This window comes from Myiozetetes cayanensis, unplaced genomic scaffold (genome assembly GCF_022539395.1).
Source record: "Myiozetetes cayanensis isolate MyiCay16 unplaced genomic scaffold, myiCay2020 scf39, whole genome shotgun sequence".
NCBI classification, from domain to species: Eukaryota; Metazoa; Chordata; class Aves; order Passeriformes; family Tyrannidae; genus Myiozetetes; species Myiozetetes cayanensis.
In genome coordinates, this window is record NW_026087620.1 from 746,835 (window position 1) to 770,787 (window position 23,953).

General features: G+C 49.8%; 2 protein-coding genes across 6 annotated transcripts; both read left to right on the plus strand.

Moving 5' to 3' along the window:
* Nucleotides 1–588: 588 nt before the first annotated feature.
* On the plus strand, nucleotides 589–9,457 carry CNBP (CCHC-type zinc finger nucleic acid binding protein). 4 transcript variants are annotated; one of them, XM_050328303.1, is made up of 5 exons: nucleotides 589–712; nucleotides 6,658–6,777; nucleotides 7,036–7,130; nucleotides 7,300–7,502; nucleotides 8,391–9,457. In XM_050328303.1, the coding sequence occupies exons 2-5, from the start codon at nucleotides 6,675–6,677 to the stop codon at nucleotides 8,506–8,508; spliced, it is 519 nt and encodes a 172-aa protein (XP_050184260.1). In that variant the 5' UTR covers nucleotides 589–712; nucleotides 6,658–6,674; the 3' UTR covers nucleotides 8,509–9,457. The 4 variants fall into 4 exon arrangements, with proteins under 4 accessions (XP_050184260.1, XP_050184263.1, XP_050184262.1 ...); XM_050328306.1 differs by having other exon boundaries at nucleotides 7,039–7,131; nucleotides 7,304–7,502; XM_050328305.1 differs by having other exon boundaries at nucleotides 7,039–7,130.
* Nucleotides 9,458–12,409: 2,952 nt separating this feature from the next.
* ISY1 (ISY1 splicing factor homolog) lies at nucleotides 12,410–23,497 on the plus strand. 2 transcript variants are annotated; one of them, XR_007630392.1, is made up of 12 exons: nucleotides 12,410–12,468; nucleotides 12,928–12,950; nucleotides 14,212–14,263; nucleotides 16,130–16,195; nucleotides 16,624–16,666; nucleotides 16,834–16,946; nucleotides 17,138–17,255; nucleotides 17,925–18,047; nucleotides 19,223–19,326; nucleotides 20,115–20,201; nucleotides 21,319–21,781; nucleotides 22,112–23,497. XR_007630392.1 is itself a non-coding variant. In XM_050328299.1 (11 exons), exons 1-11 carry the CDS (start codon nucleotides 12,466–12,468, stop codon nucleotides 21,424–21,426), a joined length of 840 nt encoding a protein of 279 aa, XP_050184256.1. In that variant the 5' UTR covers nucleotides 12,410–12,465; the 3' UTR covers nucleotides 21,427–22,103. The 2 variants fall into 2 exon arrangements, 1 of the variants encoding a protein (XP_050184256.1); XM_050328299.1 differs by lacking the exon at nucleotides 22,112–23,497 and having other exon boundaries at nucleotides 21,319–22,103.
* Nucleotides 23,498–23,953: the final 456 nt, after the last annotated feature.

Sequence of the window (23,953 nt, forward strand, 5' to 3'; positions counted from 1 at the left end):
CGCAAGGTCCCCGGGCACAAGGGGATAGTATTTATGTAAACACCCTCAGAGCGCTAAACTTAAGCAGCAACGCTACCTCCGAGCCGTGTGTACGGCACGCAGGGCCCGAGCGTAAATTTTAAAAAGCCGCTCAAAACAACTTTCTTCCCCTCGTGTCTGCGGGCCCCCGGGGGAGCCCTCACGGCCCCCGCGTCCTCCATTTCCTGCGCGCCGGCGGCGCCCGCGCCCCGCCAAGATGGCGGCGGCGGCGCCTCACGGGCCGTGAGGGCGGGCAGCGGCTCTGCCCGCCGCGCTCAGCCCGGATAGGGCCTGCCACTCTGCCCGCGCCCCGCACAGCGCTAGGTGCGTGCGGGAAGCCGCGCCGCCCCCCCCCGGGCCGGGGGTGAGTCACGGCGGGGCAGCGCGGACGCGCTGCCCCGCCGTGACTCACCCCGGCCGGGGGCAGGCGGCCCACCGCCGCCATGGCCGCCCCCGCCCGCGCGCGGGACTCTCCCCCCGCCCACCCCCTCTCCCATTGGCCGCGCCGAGCAGCGCCGGGCTCCCATTGGCTGGGCGCTCCCCCCCGCCCCCGGCGAGCCGTGCGCAGAGCGGCGGGTGGGGCCGTGTGCACACCGCGTGTGGCGCAGGCAGCGGGGCCGGCGGCGCGGAGCGAAGGAGCGAGCGGGGCCGAGGCGTGCGGGGGCCGCGGCCGCGGGGGGGAACCGGACCGCAGGTACCTCCCGGGGGGGGAGCGGCCGGGGAGCCGCGGGAGCGCGGGGCGGGAGTTGTGGCGGCGGTGTGGGCGCCGCGCCGCGGCGGTGATGGCGCTGGCGTACTCCGGCCTAGCGCGGGAAAGTGCGGGCGGGCGCCATTCCGGGCCGGGACGGGCGGGGACGGGGGCCGCGGGACTGGCGAGGGCGGCGGCGGCGGAGGGTGAGTCAGGCCTGGGTTCCGGGAGCATCCAGGGAGCCTGCGCCGCCCGGGGTGCGGGGGGGGCCGCTCCGCTCCGCCCGGGCGCGGCCGGGGCCGCCGCACGCTCGGCCCGCGGGGCGGCGGGGCGGGGGCAGGGCCGCACGTGGCCGCCCGGGCCTGGACAGGGGGAGCGCGGCCCGGCCGTGAGCCAGCGAGTTCGGGGAAAAAGATATCGTATAAGACCGGGGGCTGCGGGGAGTGGGCTGGAATTAAACTGTTTGTTCGTATTTCTCTGTTTTTAATTTCATTTAATTTTATTTCGTTTTAAGTCCCCGCCAAAGTCCCGTCGGTGGGGCCGCGGCCCGCGCACCACGTGGCTCCCCACGTGTGAGGCGCTGCCGGAGACGCAGGGTCGAGGTGTCGCAACTGTTTGCTCCGACCACAGGCACGGGTGGCCTGCTCCAAATCCAAATGTGACCTATAAATGGATAGGAAAAACAGCCTGTGCCATCTGCACGTCGCGGGCTGTGGGGCGGCCTTTTATTTGAGTTCCTGTCGGGCGTAGTTCTCAAGTAACCGCTGTTACTCATATAGGACCCAGCATTGTCATATTTAATAGCGGGTTTTGTTTTCCTGTAAGCACCTATTGTGATCCCATTTCCACGCAGCTCTAGGGTTGCGTAGTCCGTGTTCTCTTCCTCAGTGCAGACTTGCCTGGAGAGGCAATCCTGCCTCTGTGCTCCGAGGGAAGAGGCTAAATGAGTTCACTGGGGCTGTGCAACAACCCCGCGTGTTACAGGTTTAACCTGCCTGTTAAACAGATCTTGCTAAAGTCTGGGCGGAATTTTATGTTAAAAGCTTCACACGTTGCTCCTGTTGTTTACTTTTTTTAAATTTTAAAAGTTCGTACAGATACCATCTTCCATTATATTTTTTACGGCTAAAATGTGCGTGTTTGGTACATGTGGTTTCTCCCACTCCACATATGGGTAGGCAAAAAGTGCTGCAGAGTCACTTTTGGATGAACTTTATTTCTCTTCCTGGTTTGTGTTAACAGAGCTATGCAAGAATTACCCGTGTAATCGAAGTCAGGATGTCCTTTTGTCCTGGCTTCTGGCCCCTCAGCTCTCGAGTTAATGTTCATCGGTGCTGGGTCAGCCTGGCTGTGCAGTGCAGGGGGGTCCCACGTGGAGCAGAGGGCTTGTCTTTCCGCTTCTGCAGGTTCTCCTGACGTTTCAAGCTGATTTCTTTCTGAATTGGGGTAATGTTGTCTGGTGGTCAAAATACTTTTGTATCTCATCCTAGTGAGGACAAAAGTGGGAGCATCACTAACTCTGCTGTAGCAGGATTTTAGGTTACAGATGTGGAAATTCAGCTTTGGTGACAGTCGTGTTCGAGAATTCCTAGCCTTGCTAGTGAAATAAAACCTCCTTTAAAATGAGTAGTACTTGGAGTTCTGTGTTGCACCTAAATGCTAGCTCTTAGGTTAGCAGGCCTTTCTGCTGTTGAGTGCTTTGAGGAAGGCAGAGCTGTGCCCCCTGTCACATTGGGGTTTGCCATACTCGGGCTGCCTTGCCCCAGTCAGGGGTGGTGCTGTAGGTTGGTCACCAAGGGCCTGGAAAGGAGCTGCTGATTTCTCAATGTTTGCCTCTGGCAGACCTGACTTGCTGAAGGGCTCTGACATGTGCTGGCTCTGGCAGTGGCTTTTATCTGCTCTGTGCTCTGATTGAAGGGTGAAGTCCTGCTGATACTGACTGCGGGCTGTGCTTGCAGGGTGAAAGAAGCACCTGGGAAACTCAGTGAAGAGTCAGCCCTGCTGTACAGGGCTGTTAAATGCTAAGGAACTGCTGATATTCAGAAGAATTGTCACTAATCTTGGGGTTGAAGTTCAGCTTCCTTTTTACTATGAGGAGCCCAAGTCAGTTGTATTTTTGTTCGTTAAAACAACATCTTCCCTGGAGGGCATCGAGGCTGAAAGCCATAAAATAAGGAGTGTTGAAGTGGAGCTTAGTGCCATTTCTATTCATCATAAGCTCTAGGTGGGCTGCTAAAACGGATACTGCTGAATCTTGTGTGTGAGACCTGGAGGTTAATAGCACCTCTCCTGTTCTAGGGGTTTTGAGTCTGTATTAACTGTGAAGCCCCAGAAAGACCCAGTCTTCCCCTTCAGAGTTTGATATAAAGAACTTCTAGTATCAAAGGTTTCTTACATCACTACAAGAAACAAAAAAACTTTGAAGTTTGGTGCTTGGTTTGCCCTCAGAAGCTTCTGATCTGACCTAGGAAAGCACTGTGAGCTGTTCTCAGCCCTGCTCTTTAGCAGTAGGGCCGTCACAGAGAACAAGGTCTAAAATTCAGTCTTAATAACGTTGTGGCTTCAAACTGCAGTTGCAGAGCTCTGTAGCAGGAGTTGAGGTAAATTACTGCCTTCTCTCTTTCTGGGAAGGTACAGAAGCACAATTAGACCTGTGTTTTTGACAAGTTTTCCAATCTTATTCTGTGAGGCAGTGCCTTACTATATCCTGCAGAATTTGACCTGTCTCAGAAATGGTACATGAGGCCACAGTTGTAATTTGTTTTCCATTACTGCTTTTCCTGCCCCGGTGAGGTAAAAATCTCGCTCTGGTATGTGAGGGGGGTGGGGCCGATGACACATGGACAGACAGGACAGGCTGCTTTGTGAAACACATCTGAGCTGGGCACAGCACTGAGAGCTGCGACTGAAAAGTTTCCAAGCAGACTTAAGTAGCTTTCTTGCAGAAGGCTTACTTAAGGTGGCCTTGATAGATAAAAGGAACTGCTGGAAACTTGCCTGTGATGACAAAATGGAAGAGTATTGACTAATAGAGGAGCGTTTGAACTTGGGTGGTTTTTAGTGCACTCATTTTTTTTCTCTTGGAAGTGAAGCTGCAATGGTGTCCAAAGTGCTTGGAGGCTGTCCATTTAAGGACTTGTCTTCTGAACCAACCTTTTCTGGGTATTACTCCTTCAAGGTGGCTGTTGGCTTCCTCTGGAAACTGAATCCTTATGGTTCACACTGCTGGGCAATTCTGTCCGGGGGAAGGCTTTTAGAAGGTGGGGCAAGGAAAACCAGTGTCAGCTGCAGCCACGTCTGGCTACTGAACATGTGCTGAGGTTCAGAGCCTTTACAGGCAGAATGCAGAACTAAACATGGAAATACCAGGGGAAGAAAAACCTCAGGCAAACTCTTGGGTACTTGGATGTGCTGAAGATCTCTGAAGATAGAGGAGTGTGCTTTGTAATCACACTTGTATGGCAGCTGAAACCTTCCAGTACCTCTGAGTTCAGGGGAAAAAGGGGCCTCTGGAGATAAAGGTTTCTAAATGAATCTCCAATAGTCTCAAAGGATGATTGCAGAGACTGTTGACTTTAGATTTCTTACTCAGTTGGTGTAATCTTTGCCATTTTGCTGAGAGAAAGAGAAAAGGAGACTTCAGGTTTTCCTTGTGAAGGGGCAGTTATAAAGGAAGGAACTCTGAAGCAGATGTACAACTTTGAGACTCCTTAGGGCAGTGAGTGGTGAGCTTCTGTCCCTGGTGCAGGTCCTGCCCCGGACTGGCAGATGGACAGCCTGGAGGTAGGCTGCCATTGGCCCTGGTATCAGAACTCCTCCCCTGTGCATCTGAAGCAGGGCTGGCTCACCTGTTAGGCATTTCTCTCTTGCCATGTGTTTAAGCTGACTGGTTCTGTGGGGAGCTGCCAGCAGGATCCAGTGCTGGGTCACTGTGCCATAGTCTCGGGTTCATGGAGTGAGGTCTGGTAGTTAATGCCTGTTAAGATGTGCTGCAGCTGCTGCCATGCTGGTTTGCTGTCTATAACAGATCATATGTTGCCATTTGATAATGTTTTCACGTGAACACTTTCCGGAAGAGTTGTGAGTGAAGAGTATATATGTCAGAGACCCCCATCTCGTCCCTCTTGAAAATTAGAAACAGCATCAAGTATTGTGCCTGAGCCCAGCTCTTGCAGTTGGCTTTGCCTGTGTTTTGCCTGTTGTGCAGTGTCAACATGGTTGCTATGAACACAGGCGTAAACAATGGCCCAGTGAGTGCCAGCTGCTGCCACCACAGCGGGCAGTGCTGGGCTGGCTGTCCTCAGGAGCCCCTTGGGACCCTTGGGCACTGACACGGAGCAGAGAAGACTGGGTTAGCTGGAAAATCAGGGGTATCTCTTCAGTGCTTGGACAGCCAGTTGGTTTAGTCTTGTTTGGATCTGTTTGAGATCCTACTGCACCCTTTCATTGCAGAACTTAATTTTAAGGGCAGATATCATCATCTGGTCCAGCTGGAAGTTAGAGCCATATACTGTGGTTGGAAGAATCACTTGAGTGCTGAAGACCATCGGAGAGAGGATCTGTTTTGAGGGAGGAGTGGATAAAAAGCCAGAGTAACTTTGGTAAACGTTAGGGTAGAGGTAACTAAAATTCATGTTTAGATACATGCTCTCCATTTAAGAGCTAAATGTCAGGATGCTAATTCTGGTTCCTTCTTGAGGTCATGTGTCATTGTGCTGCTCCTGTAGTGACTTTTGTCAAGACTCTGCCCCCGACTGCTGCTGTAATCTGGGATGCTGGATGGTCTGGGAGGAGGAGTGTTCTGTAATGAATATGAACTGTAGGGTTACGGGGGATTATCGTGATGAGGGGTCAGGTAAATTGCTAAACATACCACGTAACAATTGTACTTCTGTTGGGTTAAAATAATGAATTGGGAGATGGCTTGTGAGGTGTTTAAACTTCAGGAGACTTCATCAAAACAATGCTTGACATGCATATTTTTACACTAGTGTACTTTAAACTTCAAACATACTTTAAAAACCACTCCAGTTTAAATGTGTGCCTTCCTGTTCTGCTGTAGCTATGGAAGTGTTGTGCAAGTGTCCCACAGCTCGAGGGAGGTGTGGCTGTGTGTTTGCCTTGCCCCATCCTGCCCACGGCCTCCGTGGGCTGTGCAGGCTGGCTCTGCTCGCCTCCATTTGCCGGTTGGGGTTGTGCTGTAGGACAGGCCTGTCTGTCTGTTGCTTCCAGAGCATTCTAAGGATGTTTTCCAAGTCAGCCCTTTTACATATCTGGCAAGAGTCTGCTGTCCTTTGGGAAGCCTGATGTCTTAAAACATTTTCTTTCATGTGAACCTGGGAGTGGAATATGCAGCCTGAGCTGTAGGTTAATTACAAATTGTAATTATTGTTTTTCTAACTGTTAGTTAGGTTGTAAAGGACATTGGGCTGATGTGTTCTTTAATGCTGCCTATTCTTAACACTGAGCTTCTAGAGTGAAGCTTGATTAGTCAGTAAAGGTAGTAGCTGCTAGGCAGACTGTAAAAGAAGGTGTAACAACTGGTAGAGTTAAATAGCTGCTTTTGATTTTAACTCACAGGGTTGAGGAGGAAAGTTTTACTGAAAGAGAGATCAACATTAAGGCTGGTAATACAGTAGTTAAAGGGCTTTACTTTTTCCCTCTCCCCAAGTATTTTATAAGTTCTTGAAGTGAAGGTTGGCTACAAAAGGGAGTGAGAGGGAAAGTTACATAGCACAGTTTCTTTGTTCTAAGTTGCCTTACTTCAAGCAAAGTAGTTTCACAGCAGCTTCAGTAGTCATGATCAGATACTGCAGAGAAGTGTTGAGTTAGCCATGAGTCTGTTGGGTTTGCATTGCTTTGCTGGGGGTGGGAAACCTCTGAGTCTGTCATTTCAGTGTGGCCTTTGGCTGGGGGAGGAGAAGGTGTTTTAAAATGTTCTTCTTGCTCAGACAGGTGATCTGCAGCCATGAGCAGCAACGAGTGCTTCAAGTGTGGCCGTAGCGGCCACTGGGCCCGGGAGTGCCCGTCTGGCATCGGCCGTGGCCGTGGCATGAGGAGCCGTGGCAGAGGTGAGTGCTGGCTGTGGCTGTGTGTGTTTGTAGAGCAGGGTCTCCAGCTGAGTGCTGGGGACAGTGTGTAAAACTGGCCTTGTCAGACCTGCAGATTGGTGATAAGGACCAGGGAGATGTACCTCCGTGGAAGAACTGTGGCAGAGGTTCTCAGAGCGAAGCTGACTTGTCAGTTCAGCTGACAGTGTTAGTGATTGAATCTTAAGAATTATTCTGAACTTGAGCCTCTTTTTTTCCCCTTCCTGTACCCGTTTCAAGCAGGCTTCCAGTTCATGTCCTCCTCTCTGCCGGATATCTGTTACCGCTGTGGAGAGTCTGGCCACCTGGCCAAGGACTGTGATCTCCAGGAGGATGGTAAGTATCACTAAATATTCGACTCTGCAGTGCCGGGCAGAGCTCAGTGGCTGAGGAGAAGGCTGCAGGGTTCTCTGGGAGCAGGCTGGGGCTGTGCCCCATTCAGAACATGCTGCCCCTGGTGCTACCAAGGTTTTATAGTCTGTTTGGTGTGTTTTTCCCACTGTGGAAGCCTGCTATAACTGCGGAAGAAGTGGCCACATTGCGAAGGACTGCAAGGAGCCCAAGCGGGAGCGGGAGCAGTGCTGCTACAACTGCGGCAAGCCCGGCCACCTGGCCCGTGACTGCGACCACGCCGACGAGCAGAAGTGCTACTCCTGTGGGGAGTTCGGCCACATTCAGAAAGACTGCACCAAAGTGAAATGCTACAGGTGAGCTGCACTGCACCTCCAGGGACAGAGGCCTTCTGGGGCTGAAATGCAGCCTCAGCTCTGGCCAGGAGCGAGTTTCTTAGAATAGTTAGCTGGGACTTGCACACCTGTTAGCAAAGGGGAGTACAGATACCATGGTGCACATCTCTGCATGGCCTCACAGTGCAGTGTTAAATCTCTTGGGCTGTACAGGAGGAAGGGCCGTGTCCTTTTGCAGAAGGTACCAGGAGATACTTGCCCATAGCACAGACCTGCTGGGGTTGGGTGTGCAGTGTGTCACCCAGAGCTAACACAGCTCAGCTGTAAAGGTCAGCTGACTGGCACAGCCAGCCCCAGGAGGAGCACACTAAGTTGTCTTGGTTAGAGGAACATGGATAGAAGTGGGTGTTGAACTGGTTTGAAATGCCATCTTCAGAGTGCTGTCTGGGTTTTGAATGCAGGCATACACCAGAAACAGCGTGTTCCTGAGTGCAGTATTCTTCACCTCCACCAACATTGCCTTCTGTGGAGGAAGGAGAGAGAACATGGTGTATTTAAGTTAATCTAATAACTCTCAAAACAAAGCTACACTGCAGGCAGAATCACTGGGAGAAGGCAAAACCCAGCCCACAGTTAAAAAAACGAGGGGGGGAAAACCCGAACCACCCAAATTTTTCTGTATTTGATGTACAGTGATTTTGGCATACCCAGTGACTAATGTGAGCTGATCATTTGGGAACAGTTCTGGCTGTGGTTAAGACAAAATTCCCTCGTGTCAAAGAATTCTGGGACACAGGAACAGAAGTCTAGACTGCAGAACTAGCGTTGCATGAAACTGAAGCAGATCATGTACTTGACAGGGTGGGGCTGCTGCTTGTGGGTGGCTCTGATGAACTGTTTCCTTTGCAGGTGTGGTGAAACTGGCCACGTAGCCATCAACTGCAGCAAGACCAGCGAAGTCAACTGCTACCGCTGCGGCGAGTCAGGGCACCTTGCACGGGAATGCACAATTGAAGCTACAGCCTAATTATTTTCCTTTGTCGCCCCTCCTTTTTCTGATTGATGGTTGTATTATTTTTCTCTGAATCCTCTTCACTGGCCAAAGGTTGGCAGATAGAGGCTACTCCCAGGCCAGTGAGCTTTACTTGCCGTGTAAAAGGAGGAAAGGGGTGGAAAAATCAACTTTCTGCATTTAACTACAAAAATGTTTATGTTTAGTTTGGTAGAGGTGTTATGTATAATGCTTTGTTAAAGAACCCCCTTTCCGTGCCACTGGTGAATAGGGATTGATGAGTGGGAAGAGTTGAGTCAGACCAGCAAAAACCCTCTCTGGGTTACAGGGAAGTGATCCTATGCAGGAGGAAAGAAATTCTGGAAGTGTCTAAACTTCCTCATAACTTTTATTTTATTACAATGGCCTTGGATTGTCTGACCTCAGTAGCTGTTAACACCAAGTGATATCTGCATCAGGCCCTACCTAGAGCATATAGCTGAGTGGGAGTAAACAAACAAGATGCACATGCCTGTTAATGGCCATGAGAGAGAGAGAGAAATCTGAAATCAATCTTAAAAGTAACAGTAATTCAGTCAGTGAATGTTCATGTTGGAGATACAGAACGTAATGGGAAGCTTTTGAATAAATATCTCAAAGTCAATCTGAAACCCAGACATCAGTGCTCATAGCATATACAATTTGGAGCTATTCAGGAGTTGCAAATAAATGCATTTTCACAGAAATCAAGATGTTATTTTTGTATACTATATCACTTAGACAACTGAGTTTCATTTGCTTGTAATCAGTTTTTAAAGTAAGATGGTAAGAGCAATTGAAGTCCTAGAACATAGAAAATGTAATTTTAAACTATCAATAAAGCTGGAGGAGGAAGGGGAGTTTGGCTAAAGTTCCTTTTGTTTATTTTTGGTTTTCCTGTACACAGTGCAAAATAACATATTAAAAAGGGGTATGTGGAGGTTCAGTTTGGACTTTTCTTTTGTCCTGTCATATGTTCAGTTCCCATCCAGCTGGAAATGTGTGGTGTGCAGATGGCCATGGGAGTGAGCTGTGGGCTCTGGGAGGTGGGCCTGGAGCAGTTGGTTCTGTTGGCAGTACCTGAGCCTGCACTGCTGTCACTGCAATGGGAACTGTCCCTTAAAGCCTCTGCAGTGGCTGTGTCTGTGGCTGGGTGTGCTGTGCTGATCACTGAACAGTTCCATGGATGGAAAGGGAGCTGACTCTGTACCTTCACATCCCCTCCCTGCAGGAGCAAAGCTGGTTGTGCAGGAGTTGTTGGCCCATCTGTAAGGCAGGACTGGGGAAGGGGTGTCCAACAGCTGCTGTAAGATCTGGCTTGGCAGTGTCTCTGAGCCACTGTGTGCCCCCAAGCTCTGGCACATCCTGTGGGATCTGTGCAGTTGGGATCAGGGAGAGTGTGCTGTAGTGGTGGAAGATGGGTTGTGAGGTTGGTCTGGAGAGAAGTACCGAGCTGTCAGTCTGCAGCTCTGCTGGAGCAGAGCTGAACTGGCACTGTCACTCGTCTCCTACAGCTGTGCTGCATTTACCCAGTTCATATCAGGTTAACGTTTTGTTAATTTGGGAAGCGAGGCTGTTCACAGTGTCACAGCCATTCAGTGGTGGTCCTGAAGGTTGTCATCTTCAGGAACAACTTGAGCTGGGAGCTTTCAGCACACTGGCACAGAGTGAGGCTTTGCAGAAGGGCTGAGGACTTCTCATTTGCTGAACTAAAAGATCCCAGTGAGGAGACTTACCTGGGAGTGCTGGAACCTATAAAATGGATACCCTACTTGGTAATCTTGAGGTGTGTCAGGAAATCTGATACCTAAAATATGTGTGTCTGAGAAAACTGATGGTCACAGTGCTGTGTCGTGGCAGGTGAACTCTGGCCAGGTTGTGGTGGTTTTGTGAAGGGCTGCCTTGGCAATTCAGAGTTCCTTAATGTTTAATTAAATAAAAGATTTATGAAGATCTTGAAGTTTCATCCTAGGTTTGATTTTCAAAACCTGTGAAAAACAGCTGTAGTTCAGGGAGAAGATGGTGAGAAGGTAAGGTGTAAGGGGGCTGGGTTGGTGCTGCAGAGCAGAAGGGCACAGAGTTGGCAGAACTGCCTTGATCTGAAGCTCTCAAATGGGGAGTGTTGTGGCACTGCTTGGCCCAAGCAGAAGAGAATCCCAAGTGCTTGCTCCTGCCTGCTCAGTGTGACATAAAGGTGTAGGAAGTTTCTTCTTTGTTTTTCTCTCAGTAGCTGCTGTCCGAGCGTGAATGTATCCTTGAATCCTACTCATGGTTGCTAAGCCCCTCCTAAAATCCACACTTGAAATGTGTGGGTTATCTTGGGGTGGTGCAGATGGCCCAGCAAAGGCATGTTTAGCTTGGTGGGTTAATATAAATTAATGAGTCTTTACGTACATCTTGGTTAAACAGTAATACAGCTTGAAGCTCTGATGACAAAGACCTGAAGAGTCTGGGACATGTAGCTAAAAAAGTGCTTTCCTGTAAGAATTTTTTTAACAAAGAAAACAGTAGTTGAAAGCTGAGAAATGCAAGTTCAAAAAGCAGAAAATGATTCCAACAGAGATGCTTCTTCCTGGTCATCTTCAGTGAGAGTACTGGTGCTGCTGTTCCAGGGTCAGTTGTTCCCAGGTGAACAAGAGATGGACAAGCAAATTGTGACTTTTGTAAATTGTGGAGACTTGGAAAAATCAAACCTTGTTGATTTTCATCATTGTTCATTTGTTCTATGTTGAGTTTGTTTTTTTCACTAACACAGTGTGGGCTTGCAGGCCAGAAAGCCAGCGGGGTCCTGGATCCAAAGGGACATGGCAGCAGGTCCAGGGAGGGGGTTCTCCCCTCTGCTCTGCTCTTGTGAGACCCCCTGGAGCACTGGGAACAGTCCTGGGGTCCCCGGCAGGAGGACACTGATGGGGCAAGGTGCAGAGGAGGCCACCAAGTTAATCAGAGGACTGTGGGGACAGCCTGGGAGAGCTGGGGCTGCTCAGCCTGGAGGGGAGAGGGGTGTGTGGAGACCTCAGAGCCCCCTCCCATGTCTGAAGGGGCTCCTGGGAACCAGGGAGAGACTGTCCATCGGGAACTGTGGTGACAGCCAACAGGAACGGCTTCGAACTGTGGAAGGGGAAGTTAAGGTTCGATGTTAGGAAGGAATTCCTCCCTGGGAGGGTGGGCAGGCCCTGGCACAGGGTGCCCAGAGGAGCTGCGGCTGCCCCTGGATCCCTGGGAGTGTCCAAGGCCAGGTTGGACGGGGCTTGGAGCAGCCCGGTCTGTGGGAGGGGTCCGTGCGCTGGGGTGATGTTTGGGGTCTGTTCCATCTCTGCCCATTCCCTGGGTGATGTTTGGGATCTGTTCCATCTCTGCCCATTCCCTGGGTGATGTTTGGGGTCTGTTCCATCTCTGCCCATTCCCTGGGTGATGTTTGGGATCTGTTCCATCTCCGCCCATTCCCTGGGTGATGTTTGGGGTCTGTTCCATCTCCCCCCATTCCCTGGGTGATGTTTGGGGTCTGTTCCATCTCCCCCCATTCCCTGGGTGATGTTTGGGGTCCGTTCCATCTTTCCCCATTCCCTGGGTGATGTTTGGGGTCTGTTCCATCTCCCCCATTCCCTGGGTGATGTTTGGGGTCTGTTCCATCTCTGCCCATTCCCTGGGTGATGTTTGGGGTCTGTTCCATCTCTGCCCATTCCCTGGGTGATGTTTGGGGTCTGTTCCATCTCGCCCATTCCCTGGGTGATGTTTGGGGTCTGTTCCATCTTTCCCCATTCCCGTTCCCGCCATGAGCGCGCGCTGCCCGCGCCGTGCCCTGCGCACGCGCGGTGAGAGGCGCGCGCCTCTAACCCCTAGCGCGGCGGGAGGGCCGCGCAGGCGCAGTGCGGGGGGCGGGGCCGCGCGGGAGCAGATCCGGGGCACGGCGGCACTTCCGGTGCAGGGAGAGACGGAGCGAGGAACTGCGGGACCATGGTGAGTGTGGGGTGAGGGGAGTGAGGGACCATGGTGAGTGTGGGTGAGGGGAGTGAGGGACCATGGGGAGTGTGGGGTGAGGGACCATGGTGAGTGTGGGGCGAGGGACCACAGGGAGTGTGGGGTGAAGGAGGACCATGGGGAGTGGTGGGGGTGAGGAGTGAGGGACCATGGTGAGTGTGGGGTGAGGGACCATGGGGAGTGTGGGGTGAGGGACCATGGTGAGTGTGGGGTGAGGGACCATGGGGAGTGTGGGGATATGGGGAATGCGGGGTGAGGGACCATGGGGAATGAGGGACTGAGGGCCATGGGGAGTGCAGGGCTGGGCTGAGGGGCCCCCTCTGCCCCCGGTGCCTTTCCCCGTTGAGGGGGTCGCGGCGGGCCCGGGTCCCTCCGGCCCTGCCGGCGCTCAGAGCGGGCCCGGCCGTGACCGACGCCCGTTTGTTGTTTGTGTTGCAGGCGCGGAACGCGGAGAAGGCCATGTGAGTGTGGCGGCACGGCCGGACTGTGTGCGAGCTCCTGTGAGCCCCGGCTGCACCTGCTCTCACCGCTCTGGCCGTGGCTGCACCTGGTTCAGACAGAGCCACGCTGCCCCCGTGGGACTCGCTGCTCAGCCTGTGTTAAAGCACCACAAGTTTATTGATGCTTGTGGGTGCTTAGCTGCACCTATGCTGCTCCAGAGGCACTGGGGAGAGCAGGGCTGTGGAGCCCTCAGAGCTGTGCTGGGTGGTTCTGTGCAGGACAGACACTGCAGTGGGGCTGGGGGATGAGTACACTGCAATATGTTCCAAGGGCCCCTTATGCCTTTGGGCAGTCTCAGTTTTGGAACAGAGATGCCAGACCAGATAGGAATCTGTCAGCATTGCTTTAAGGATAATTCCTGCTTGGGAGTGGCTTGGGCTAAACCAGTGATTTTTAACAAATTTATTTTTGTGCTGGCTTTCCCAAGGAGTTTTTGAAAAGGGTTGGAGCCCACACATCTAAAACATCTGCATTAGAGGCTCTTTGGTATATTTGTCTCCTCTTTGTTCTTTTTCCTAAAATACTTTCTGAGCTTGTAACAGTAACTCAGTGAGGGCTGCAGAGCCCACAGCTGTTTAGTACCTCAGGAGGTGCTGTTAGTGATCCCATCCAGTACCTCTTCATTGGACTGGGATGAAAAGTTTCCAGGTTTTTAATTCTGGAAAGGGCTCTTAGCAGCAGATAAGGCCTGGGTGGCTGGCTTGGGTGTAGGTGTGCTGGTACTGAATGTGCTCAACTGTTCTGTGCTTTTTAACATAACTATTAAGTGTCTAATAAATCAAACTGCTGGAAAATGGAGCGTGTGTAGTCTCTACTCAGCTCTGAGAGACTGGGAATATTTTGGTTCTGCTGATGGACTGGGTTACCAACTGCTGCTTTACTGCATGGAGCTTTTTCCCACTGCGATTTTTGTTTGCTTTTTGAGGCATCCCTGCTAAGATCCCCTAAACTTAATGCTTCTGTTTCTAACTGTTCATGTCCTTTTGCTGCTAATGCCCAATATCATGGCATATGTTGAACAGAAAGAATAATTGGGATTTATGTTTTTCTAAGACATGAACTGCTGGTGGTTTCTGCTGTTGAGAGCCAGAGGTGGTCAGTGAATGTGTTCAAGCCTTTGTTTTCTGTGGTCTGTAATGAAGTCCATAATAAGCATTCAGAGCATGTTCCTGTTGGAATGTGGGTTTGTAAAAGTAAATCTGCTTCCTTTCTCCCCTTCAGGACGGCCTTGGCGAGGTTTCGGCAAGCCCAGCTCGAGGAAGGAAAAGTGAAGGTAGGATGGGAAAGCTCTGAAGGTTTGTTAGCTCTGCTCAGAGGGGAATGCAGGCCCTGGACAGAGCTGTGTCTGGGTTAGGGGCCAGGCAAATGGATGCACCAACACTGACAGTAATCACAAGGCTGGTTTGGATTTCCTCCCAGAAGCAGAGAAATCCTTCTCATCATCTCATCTGTTGGGGATGTTCTGACAAAAGGGCAACCACAAAGCAGAGGCCTTCAAGGTCCCTGAGCTCCAGACTCCCATGAGGCGGTGTTGGGATGTTGTTAACCCAGCACGTCACAGCTGTGCTGCTGGTCATGATGGGCTTCACTGTCATGGGGATTTGTTTTTATTGCTGTCAGATTGATAAAAAAATGGACTTTGTAGTTTAAAAAAACCCCACCACTATAACAAAAGAAATAGCATTGCACAGAACCTGATTCCCAAGTATCTCTGGATTTTCCTGAACACATTTCACCAAATCAGAACTCAAAGTGCAAGAATATTTATGTGAGGATCAGAGTGTTCTCAGTAAACTTTTTGGAGAGGTTTGTAAGTGAGCAATATGAAGCAGGAAAGTGAAAAATGACAGTTTGGAGAAACCGTAGTGGTAAAGATTCCATGAACAACAGGCAGAGAGAAAGATGGAATAGAGTTTCTGATATGTTATGTAGAGAAAGGCTTTTTAGATAGATAAAAGGTAGAGGTGTGAAAGTGCTGTGGGGAAAGGGACAAAATAACTGCACACACAGGGTCCCAGAGTAAGATGAACTATTGGAATACAAAACAAAATCATCTTGGAAAAGAACAGATTATTTAGGTAGTAGCAATTGAGAAGGACAGGCTTAAACTGAACCTCTTCTTGGAAGACAGTGGATTTTGTTGAGCTGTTAGTGTGCTGAAAATGGTGAAACTGTCCAAAATGGAATGTTCTTTGTGTTGGAGAGGACTGTGGGGTGTTTTGCAAAAACAGGTGATAGATTTTGGTTTGGATAGAGTGTGTTTAAGTAGCTTTTTATATTCTGTGATAGTTCAGTTTGGCAGGGCTGTGAACCATTGTTGTTTTCCACTTGCTGAGAAGCAGTGGGAGCAGAAGGCGCAGGGGCTTGGTGGGGTGTCTGGGCTGAGCTGGTGTGACAGGCAGGGCTGTGTGGCAGGCAGGGCTGTGTGGCAGGCAGGGCTGTGTGGCAGGCAGGGCTGTGTGGCAGGCAGGGCTGTGTGGCAGGCAGGGCTGTGGGTCCTGTGTGACAGGCAGGGCTGTGTGGCAGGCAGGTGTGCAGGCTGGGCTGTGGCAGGCAGGGCTGTGTGAGCAGGCAGAGGCTGTGGCAGGCAGGCTGTGGCAGGCAGGCTGTGGCAGGCAGGCTGTGTGGCAGGCAGGGCTGTGTGGCAGGCAGGGCTGTGTGGCAGGCAGGGCTGTGTGGCAGGCAGGGCTGTGTGGCAGGCAGGGCTGTGTGGCAGGCAGGGCTGTGTGGCAGGCAGGGCGGTGTGGCAGGCAGGGCTGTGTGGCAGGCAGGGCTGTGTGGGTCCTGGTGTGACAGGCAGGGCTGTGTAGCAGGCAGGGCTGTGTGGCAGGCAGGGCTGTGTGGGTCCTGGTGTGACAGGCAGGGCTGTGTGGCAGGCAGGGCTGTGTGGCAGGCAGGGCTGTGTGGGTCCTGGTGTGACAGGCAGGGCTGTGTGGCAGGCAGGGCTGTGTGGGTCCTTGTGTGACAGGCAGGGCTGTGTGGCAGGCAGGGCTGTGTGGGTCCTGTGTGACAGGCAGGGCTGTGTGACAGGCAGGGCTGTGTGGGTCCTGGTGTGGCAGGCAGGGCTGTGTGGCAGGCAGGGCTGTGTGGCAGGCAGGGCTGTGTGCTCCTGGCTAACCCTGCTGTGTGTCTGTCACAGGAGCGCAGACCTTTCCTGGCGTCCGAGTGCAATGAGCTGCCCAAGGCTGAGAAGTGGAGGCGACAGGTAATGGCAGCCTGGGGGCTTCCTGCTTCTCTGGGAGGTGGAACTTGGGCACTTCCATTTCAGCAGCCTGCTTACAAGTCTTCTCATTTTCCTCAGTACACTGACAGTTAATCACAGAGTGATTTAGATGGGAAGATCAGACAGTTCACTACCTTGTTCAAAGCAGGTTAAGTTGCCCCAGGGCCATGTCCAACTGAGGTCCAGTGGGACTTAAATATCTTCAAGGATTTTATATTCCACAGCTTCTTGGGGCCACTGTTCCAGTGTTTGATTACCTTCTTAATTGAATTTATTCAGAATTTTAACAGTTTCAACTTGTGTTTTGTTGCTACTTGTCCTATTGTCATGCACCTCTCAATCTGGCTCTATGTTCTCCACTGAAGATAGGTTTTCCTCAGAGATTAATTTCTGTCTTCTTATTTGACTAGATCATTGGGGAGATTTCCAAGAAAGTGGCACAGATTCAGAATGGTAAGATTTTCCTGATAATGTTTTATCTTTTTGAGTCTCCAGTCCTAAGCCATTTCAGTAAAAATCATATCTCATGTGAATTATGTTGATTCCATTGCATAAATTCTGACATTGCTTTGGTGCTTCTAGTGAGCTGCCTAATTTACTGGCTTTTTTCTCTCTAACAGCTGGTTTGGGTGAATTCAGAATTCGGGACCTGAATGATGAAATAAACAAACTTCTGAGGGAGAAAGGACACTGGGAATACAGAATAAAGGAGCTGGGAGGCCCTGACTATGCTGTGAGTGTACAGTGTGTTGTACTGCTTGGTTGTTCTGCTTACAACTGAAGTGACTGCTGCTAAAAATCTGTGCAACATTTGGTTAACCTTGTGTGCCTTGGCCAGTGTTTGTCAGAGAGGATCTTTATGCAGCCCCTGAAAGTGCTTGGTTGTTGTTAGAAGAAAATTTTAAACTCTTGTTTGTTTTCCAGCGGATTGGACCGAAAATGTTGGATCATGAAGGGAAGGAAGTTCCAGGGAACAGGGGCTACAAATATTTTGGAGCTGCAAAGGATTTACCAGGAGTTCGAGAGCTCTTTGAAAAGGAGCGTAAGTAAAGAGCAACTCCTCCCAGACAGGACTTGGAGGGTGCCTCGAGTCAAACGTTGCTGTGGTTTGTGGGGAGTGCTGGGAACAGCATTTCTGGGCTGTGTGTTAGGTCAGAGGAATGAAACTCTGAGCACAAGTAGTTGAATGGTGGTTTTTTGGGCAAAGAACACCTTTGGCTGTTTGCAAGTAAAGGAACCTAGGAAAGAGTAAACGGGTTTCTGCTGGGAGTTCCAAGTGATAAGGACTGAGGTCCTATAGAACCTTTCCAGCATAACAGGAACTTCCAAATAGCACGGAGAGCTCAGAGGTTAAAAAAGAAGGAAAAGGGGAAGCTGGGTTGAACACAAGTTTGGGAGCAGGAATCAGCTTTCATAACAGGAAAAACTAGATGTGAGGGATAAAGCTATTGATTTGTCAGAGAATGAGTGGCAGTTGCTTGGGCCTGAAAGTGAGGCAGCTTCTGAACCAGGTCCTTCTTGCCATCTGCAAAGAGGAGTTCTGGGAAGTACCCCCTGGCCTGGGGGAAGCACTGGGTGGTGTGTTGGAACTGGTGTGTGGGATGGGGAAATGCCAGTGTGCCCAAGGCTGGGTCGTGCTGGGAGGTGTGATGGGAACTGGGAGTGCACAGTGATGGGGATGGAGCTGGTGAGTGACAGGGTGTTCCTGCAGCCCTCCCACCCCCACGGAAAACTCGGGCTGAGCTCATGAAGGACATCGATGCTGAGTACTACGGCTACAGGGACGAGGACGACGGCATCCTGGAGCCTCTGGAGCAGGAGCACGAGAAGAAAGGTGGGTGGGGTTCTGCAGCCCAAGGAGGGGGTGGTGGACCCTGAAGTCAAGGTACCTTTCTTTGTCCCTGTGCATGTTGTCACATAGGTATCCACAGGCTGAGTTGGTCTGTCACACAGGTATCCAGGTCACTGTGTCAGGCATTTCAGGTTGGAGGTGTGTTGACTTCCATCTTTACTACTGGTAATGATTTAATATTGTCAGCAAGTCCTTCAGTAGTGAAGGAAAATTTCCTTTTTTCCCTACTTTTTTCAGGCTTAAGACTGCAAAAAAGAGTAGGTTGCAGCAATGAGATCTGTGGGACTCCAGCAGTTATTTCCCTCCCTTGTGTTTCCTGTCTCACCTCATTATTTATTTATCCATAAACGTAGCTGTTTGGTTTTTTGGGAGATTAGAGAGGCCTTCTGGAAACCCTGAAGTCTAGGTGGCCTGTGTTAATTTATCCATGTCATCTGTATTAGAACTTCAACACATTGGTGAATATTTTCTCCTTTGAAATCTATTTTTCTCAGTAAATACAATTTACCCACGTGCCTACAGTCAGTGCACAAGACCTGGGGTCTCTCTGGGTCACTGCGTGGCTGGGCTCTTGTGGTTTTTACCTTGGTAAGTGAAGTGAAGTTTTTATGAAACAAAGTATTGAAAAAACAACTTCTTTTGGCCCTTACTAGCACTGCTGGAGTGGAGGTGCAGCAGCCTGACAGCTTCCAGCTAGCAGTGAGGTACAGAACTGGGATAGTGCTGCAATGTAAGAGAAATACACTCTGAGATAAAAAAGCGTGTGTGTCGCTGTAAGGAGCATAATCATGTTTAATTAACAACATCAGCATCCCTAGAGCTGCTGACACACTTCAGAGCTGTCACAGCCACTGAGCCTGGCCATGTGACCCTGTTCCTCAGTTCAGAAAGTAGGTTGGTGTTTATCCATGACATACAGAGCCCAAAATGCACCCAAACTGAGGCATTGGCGAGTTTGGCAGTGCCATGGTGGGTTTTGCTCAGATACACTGTTGTGTTTTATAGATGGTACACTGAGGTTCTACAGTAAATGTGTGTTACTGATATGGAGGATTTAGGCAAGAAGTTTTAAGTCCACTTAAAAAAGGCTTTGGGAATCAGCCCATGCTGCTTGGACTGGCTCTCAGATACACTTGCCATTGTCCTTTGCTAACCAGTTATAGCAGAAGCAGTGGAAAAATGGAAAATGGAGAGGGAAGCGCGACTTGCAAGAGGTGAGGAGGAGGAGGAAGAAAATATCTATGCTGTCAATGAAGATGAGGTAAGTGATGGCCAAGGTGAAGTGACATTTCATGTACCTTCTCTGCTGCCTTCTTGGATGTGGTGTTACTGTGCTGAGAGCCTGTGTGCTGTGCCCTGCCCTTCTCTGCACTGACCAACTGCACCACTGGCCCTGCTCAGCAGTGAGTACACTTGGCCCAAGTTTGGAGAGCACTGAGGGTTGGCACCTGGGGAAGACCTTTCATTCAAGTGAGAACCAGCTGCTGAGCCCTGGCTGTGATTTAACTGGCACTGCCTGGAATTCTGTTTGTCAAGGTGCTGTGGTCAGCTGTGCTTGTAGGTCCAGCCTGCATCAGTATCCTGTCCCCAAAGCTACTTATGCTGTTCATGTCCCACTGCTTAGCAAAACCTATTGTCTCCTGATTCATGAGCTCTCAGGTGTGAGACAAAGCAGTTCAGAGCTGACAAGGAAATGGTACCTATATTTTTAAAGCACTTGCTTTCTTCTTGGTTAGCTGGCTCCTCTCCTGTTTATAGCTTTGCTGTGGCAACCTGAGATATGGAAGAGGAGGAAATAGAGCTTTACATCCAGCAGAGCAAAGGCCATATGAACAGTGGAAGCAGTAATTGTGAAAATGTCAGGGAGCAGGATCTGGATGTGATCCTTGTCATATTCCTTTGGTGTTCAGACCTCTTCACCTGCTTCCTGTGTTTGTAGTGTTGATCGTGCTCTATCTGCTTCCTTCTGACAAAGCAAGTAAAAAGGGTTTTTTTTAATGACCTCTATAGAAAATAAACTTGATGTGCCTTAATTTGTTCACCTTTTAGTCTGATGAGGAAGGTGCCAAGGAAAGAGAAGGAGAAGAAGGCCAACAGAAATTCATTGCACATGTTCCTGTGCCAACTCAGCAGGAGGTAAGACATAACAAAATTGGGTTGCAGAGATGCACACTGGCTTTTGCAAGGCAGATCTTCACTTCAGTAATAGTGCCCTAAATTGGTTATTTGTCTGCAGCTGTTTATTTCTCTTGCAAATACTGTGGTTGTGTTGTGGTACGTTGCTATAACACTTTTCACCTGAGAATTTCCAAAACCTTCATCAATATTCCATAAATTGGAAAGCGTTGTGGGGCTATGATCAATAACCAGATTGCCTGCTATATCTTCACTGTGCCTTTCTGCTGATGGTCTGCTTTTTTTAAAATGTAATGGGATGATTTCTTAATTGCAGGCTTTGTTCTCGGAAGTTTTCTAAAATTATTTTGGTGGCATGACCTTGAATTGACTGTTATATTTTGAAACTGCTCTAGGATATTTATTACCTTCACAGACAGGTTGTTTGAAGCACAGCCCAGGTAAAAAGGTTCTGGAGTTATGTAGCTGTTTCTCTTTTTTAGTGGCAAATCACTCCATACCTCATGCCCTACAGGATCATGCCTCCTAGATTCTGAATTACTAAAAATCAAGGTTCACAGCACTTCTTTGGAGAGATGCTGTGTGCAGTTTGGACAAATATCAAAGCATTACTGAGACTAAAGCAAGTCGTGCAGGTTGTTTTTAGTGGACCTTTAAAGCAGGTGCTTCTCAGAGGATCAGGTGTCACTGGCACTCCAGGCAAAGTGCAGGGCAGAGGTCCTGGCCCTGCTGATGGGAAGGGCACACTCACAAAGTGTTAGTTCAGAGGTGTGGACTCCTGTGGCACAGACACACGAGTTCTGCATCTCTTGCAGCTGTATCTGAGGGAATCATTTGGAACAGACCAAAATGGAATGGCAGCTAACACCCTGATTACAAGGCTAGGAGCACAGATCAGAAACAGGCATCTGTTTTACTGCTTCTTTTGACTTCCAGGAGCTTCATCTGAGCATTAAAAAGGATACTCCTGACTCATCATAGTTCCACTACTTTTCCAGTAGTACACAGGCCTTTCCCAGGCTGTTTCCTGTGTGTTCCTTCCTCCTGTCTGTAGCTGAGCATCCTGGGTGTCAGCATCCCAGTTCAGCTGAATGCTGTGCTGTTTCTCTCTCTGCAGATTGAGGAAGCCCTTGTGCGGAGGAAGAAGATGGAGCTGCTCCAGAAATACGCCAGTGAGACCCTCCTGGCACAGAGTGAGGAGGCAAAGACACTGCTGGGACTGTAACACTGCACCAGCACGGCCTGCTTGGCTGTAACCCACCCAAAACCAGCAGGTTCCTTGTTCTGGTAGCAATGGCTTTTAGCTCTGGAAGTCCTTTGGATGTTCAGAGTAAACTGATGGAATTACAGTGTGTTCTGCAAAGGAAACCCGTCATTTTGGTTTATCCAGTAGAATGAGTGGCACTCCAGTGCTGACAAAGATCTTGTCTCTGCATCTACAACTGTCATCAGTCCCTTCAGTTTGTAAAAGGGTCTGTGCAGTGGTGCCTCTTACAGATAGAACCACACACCCACCGGCCTCTGAAATCCCGGGGGAAAGCTGATGGTGTTCCTGCCACCCTCCCTGCTCTATCCTGACTGTAAGTGTACACATCCTTGTCATGCTGGTTTTTGATGAGCTGAGTCCAGAATTAACTTGGTTACGCCTGCTTAGTTGGTCAGAATAGCCTAGAACCTGTTCAGAGGTACTTGGATGACAGATCTTATGAGTGACTTTGAAGTAGATTTGGTTCTTTCTGTGACACATACAGTGTCTAAAATCTGCTGCCCTTTTTGTGGTTTGTAACTGTGCCTGGATGGATTGCTTAAATGCTGGATATTTCAGCAGCTGTTGTAAAAAAACTTTGCAATACCTTGTCAAATATTTTTAGTAAAACTTATTTACAACCTGGTGTCTTGTTTTGTTCTAGCTCAGAGGATTGTGGGGATTCCCTAATCCTATCCAGAAAATGGGATCATAAACACCCATCCCTGCAGGGATTTGAAGCTCTGCATCCCCTACTGCTCTTGGCTCGTGTGTCCTGTGACAAGAGGCAAGTTACAGCAGGGCCTGTTTAGAGTCTTCTGGGTGACTGTTGTACAGATCTGAGTGAATGACACTTTAAACTGGACATCTGCAGCCATGGAGTATTTCTGTCTAAGGAACAGAGTATTTAACAGTCAAGTAACCATGTCTGGGACTGTTTAACCTATTTCTAATGCTCTTAGTATTAATCTGTTACTATCTCTTGTGAATAATCCACTCCAGAACAATCAAAGCTCTAAATTATAGAGAAAAGCTTTGTCTTACTTGAAGTAAGTGATCAAACAAAAAAGCCTTGAACATGTGGGAAGTGTAGCCACCAAATTAAAAACTTAGAATAAATCAAAAGCTGAATTATTAGTAGGGGCAAACCCTGAATCTCACAAACACATTCTTCTCTCTGGCTGTTGGCAATGCAGCTCTGCTTTGTAAGAAAGCAGCAAACGAGTGTGTTTGTGACTCACAGGAATTTGTGTGCTCTGGGTTCCAAGCACCTCCAAAGGGCTGCCTTTTGAGTGTTTTCTGGGTTTGGGTTTCAAGAAGTGATGTGCTTTTGACATGTTCTCTGTATTGCTGTAAAAGGGAAATGCTGTTTCCCAGAGTTCCTTCCCCAAAACCCTGGCCATCGACAATGGAAAAACAGGCTTCTTTCCTGCTGGATGTGCTCATGGTTCTGGATCAGAGTGGTGTCCTTTGCCTGTGGAAAATCTCAGTCTGTGAAGGGTAAAGGCTTTGAGGGCTGGAGATGACAAAAACAGATTTAAGGGAGAAAAAAATCCAGCTAGTTTGTACAGCCTGATACAGTCTGGTATGGTTTGTTAATACCAGTGGTGGATCCCTTCTGTCACTTTGTGAATCTCTAAGATGGACGATGGAAAACAGAAGGGTAAAGACAAATCAGGGACAGCGTGATGATGAAAGCGGGCACAAAAAAGGAATAAATTGAAAGAATGAGAGAAAATGAACAGGATTGTAATTGCATTCCTGTTCAAGGAGTAGCTTTCAGCCCTGAGCATTATCCATCACAATGTAAAAGGAGAGTTTTTAGGGCAGGGCTGATCTCTGCCACCCACCACAGAACTGGAATAAATGCACAAAAATGCAATATGGAACTGTTGAAGGCAAACTGAACTCTACTGCCTGGCCCTCTCTCCTGAATGCTCTCTCTGTAGCTCAGTGCAAAGGGTTTTTAGGCTGAATGCTCTGTTTGGCTGTGCCCAATTCAACAAATGGCAGAGGAATTCCTTGCCCCAGTGGCCTGTGGCCAAAAGGCTGTGTGTGCCTGCTGTGTGGGCTGTGGAGCCGCTGGGGCAGGCGGGGGGGGAGGCTGCTGTGTGTCCTGGAGGATGGAGCGGGGTGCAGGTCTGTGTTAACTCTGAGTGTGCAGCTGCACTTGGATGCCTTGTGCTGTCAGGCTTACAGCTCACACCATCTCTGCCGTGCCCAGCCCTAAACATACCCAGGCTGTAAAACCAACACTGGCCCCCTGCTCACACGTAGCTTGTTCTCTGACGTGCCTCAGAGTTCTGTGCTGTGTGAGCCTGGCTGGAGCTCAGAGGGGACAGCCTCCCTCACCCTGCTGTCTGTGCATCGGTTTGGGCTCGCTTTTGGCTTTTAGAAATGCATTTGGTTGTTTCATTGAGTGCCAGCCACGGAAGTGGAGCAGTTTGAAGGCCCCCTTTGTGCCTCTGTGTCTGGGGGAGCGCAGTGCGGTCGCTGGAGGATCAGT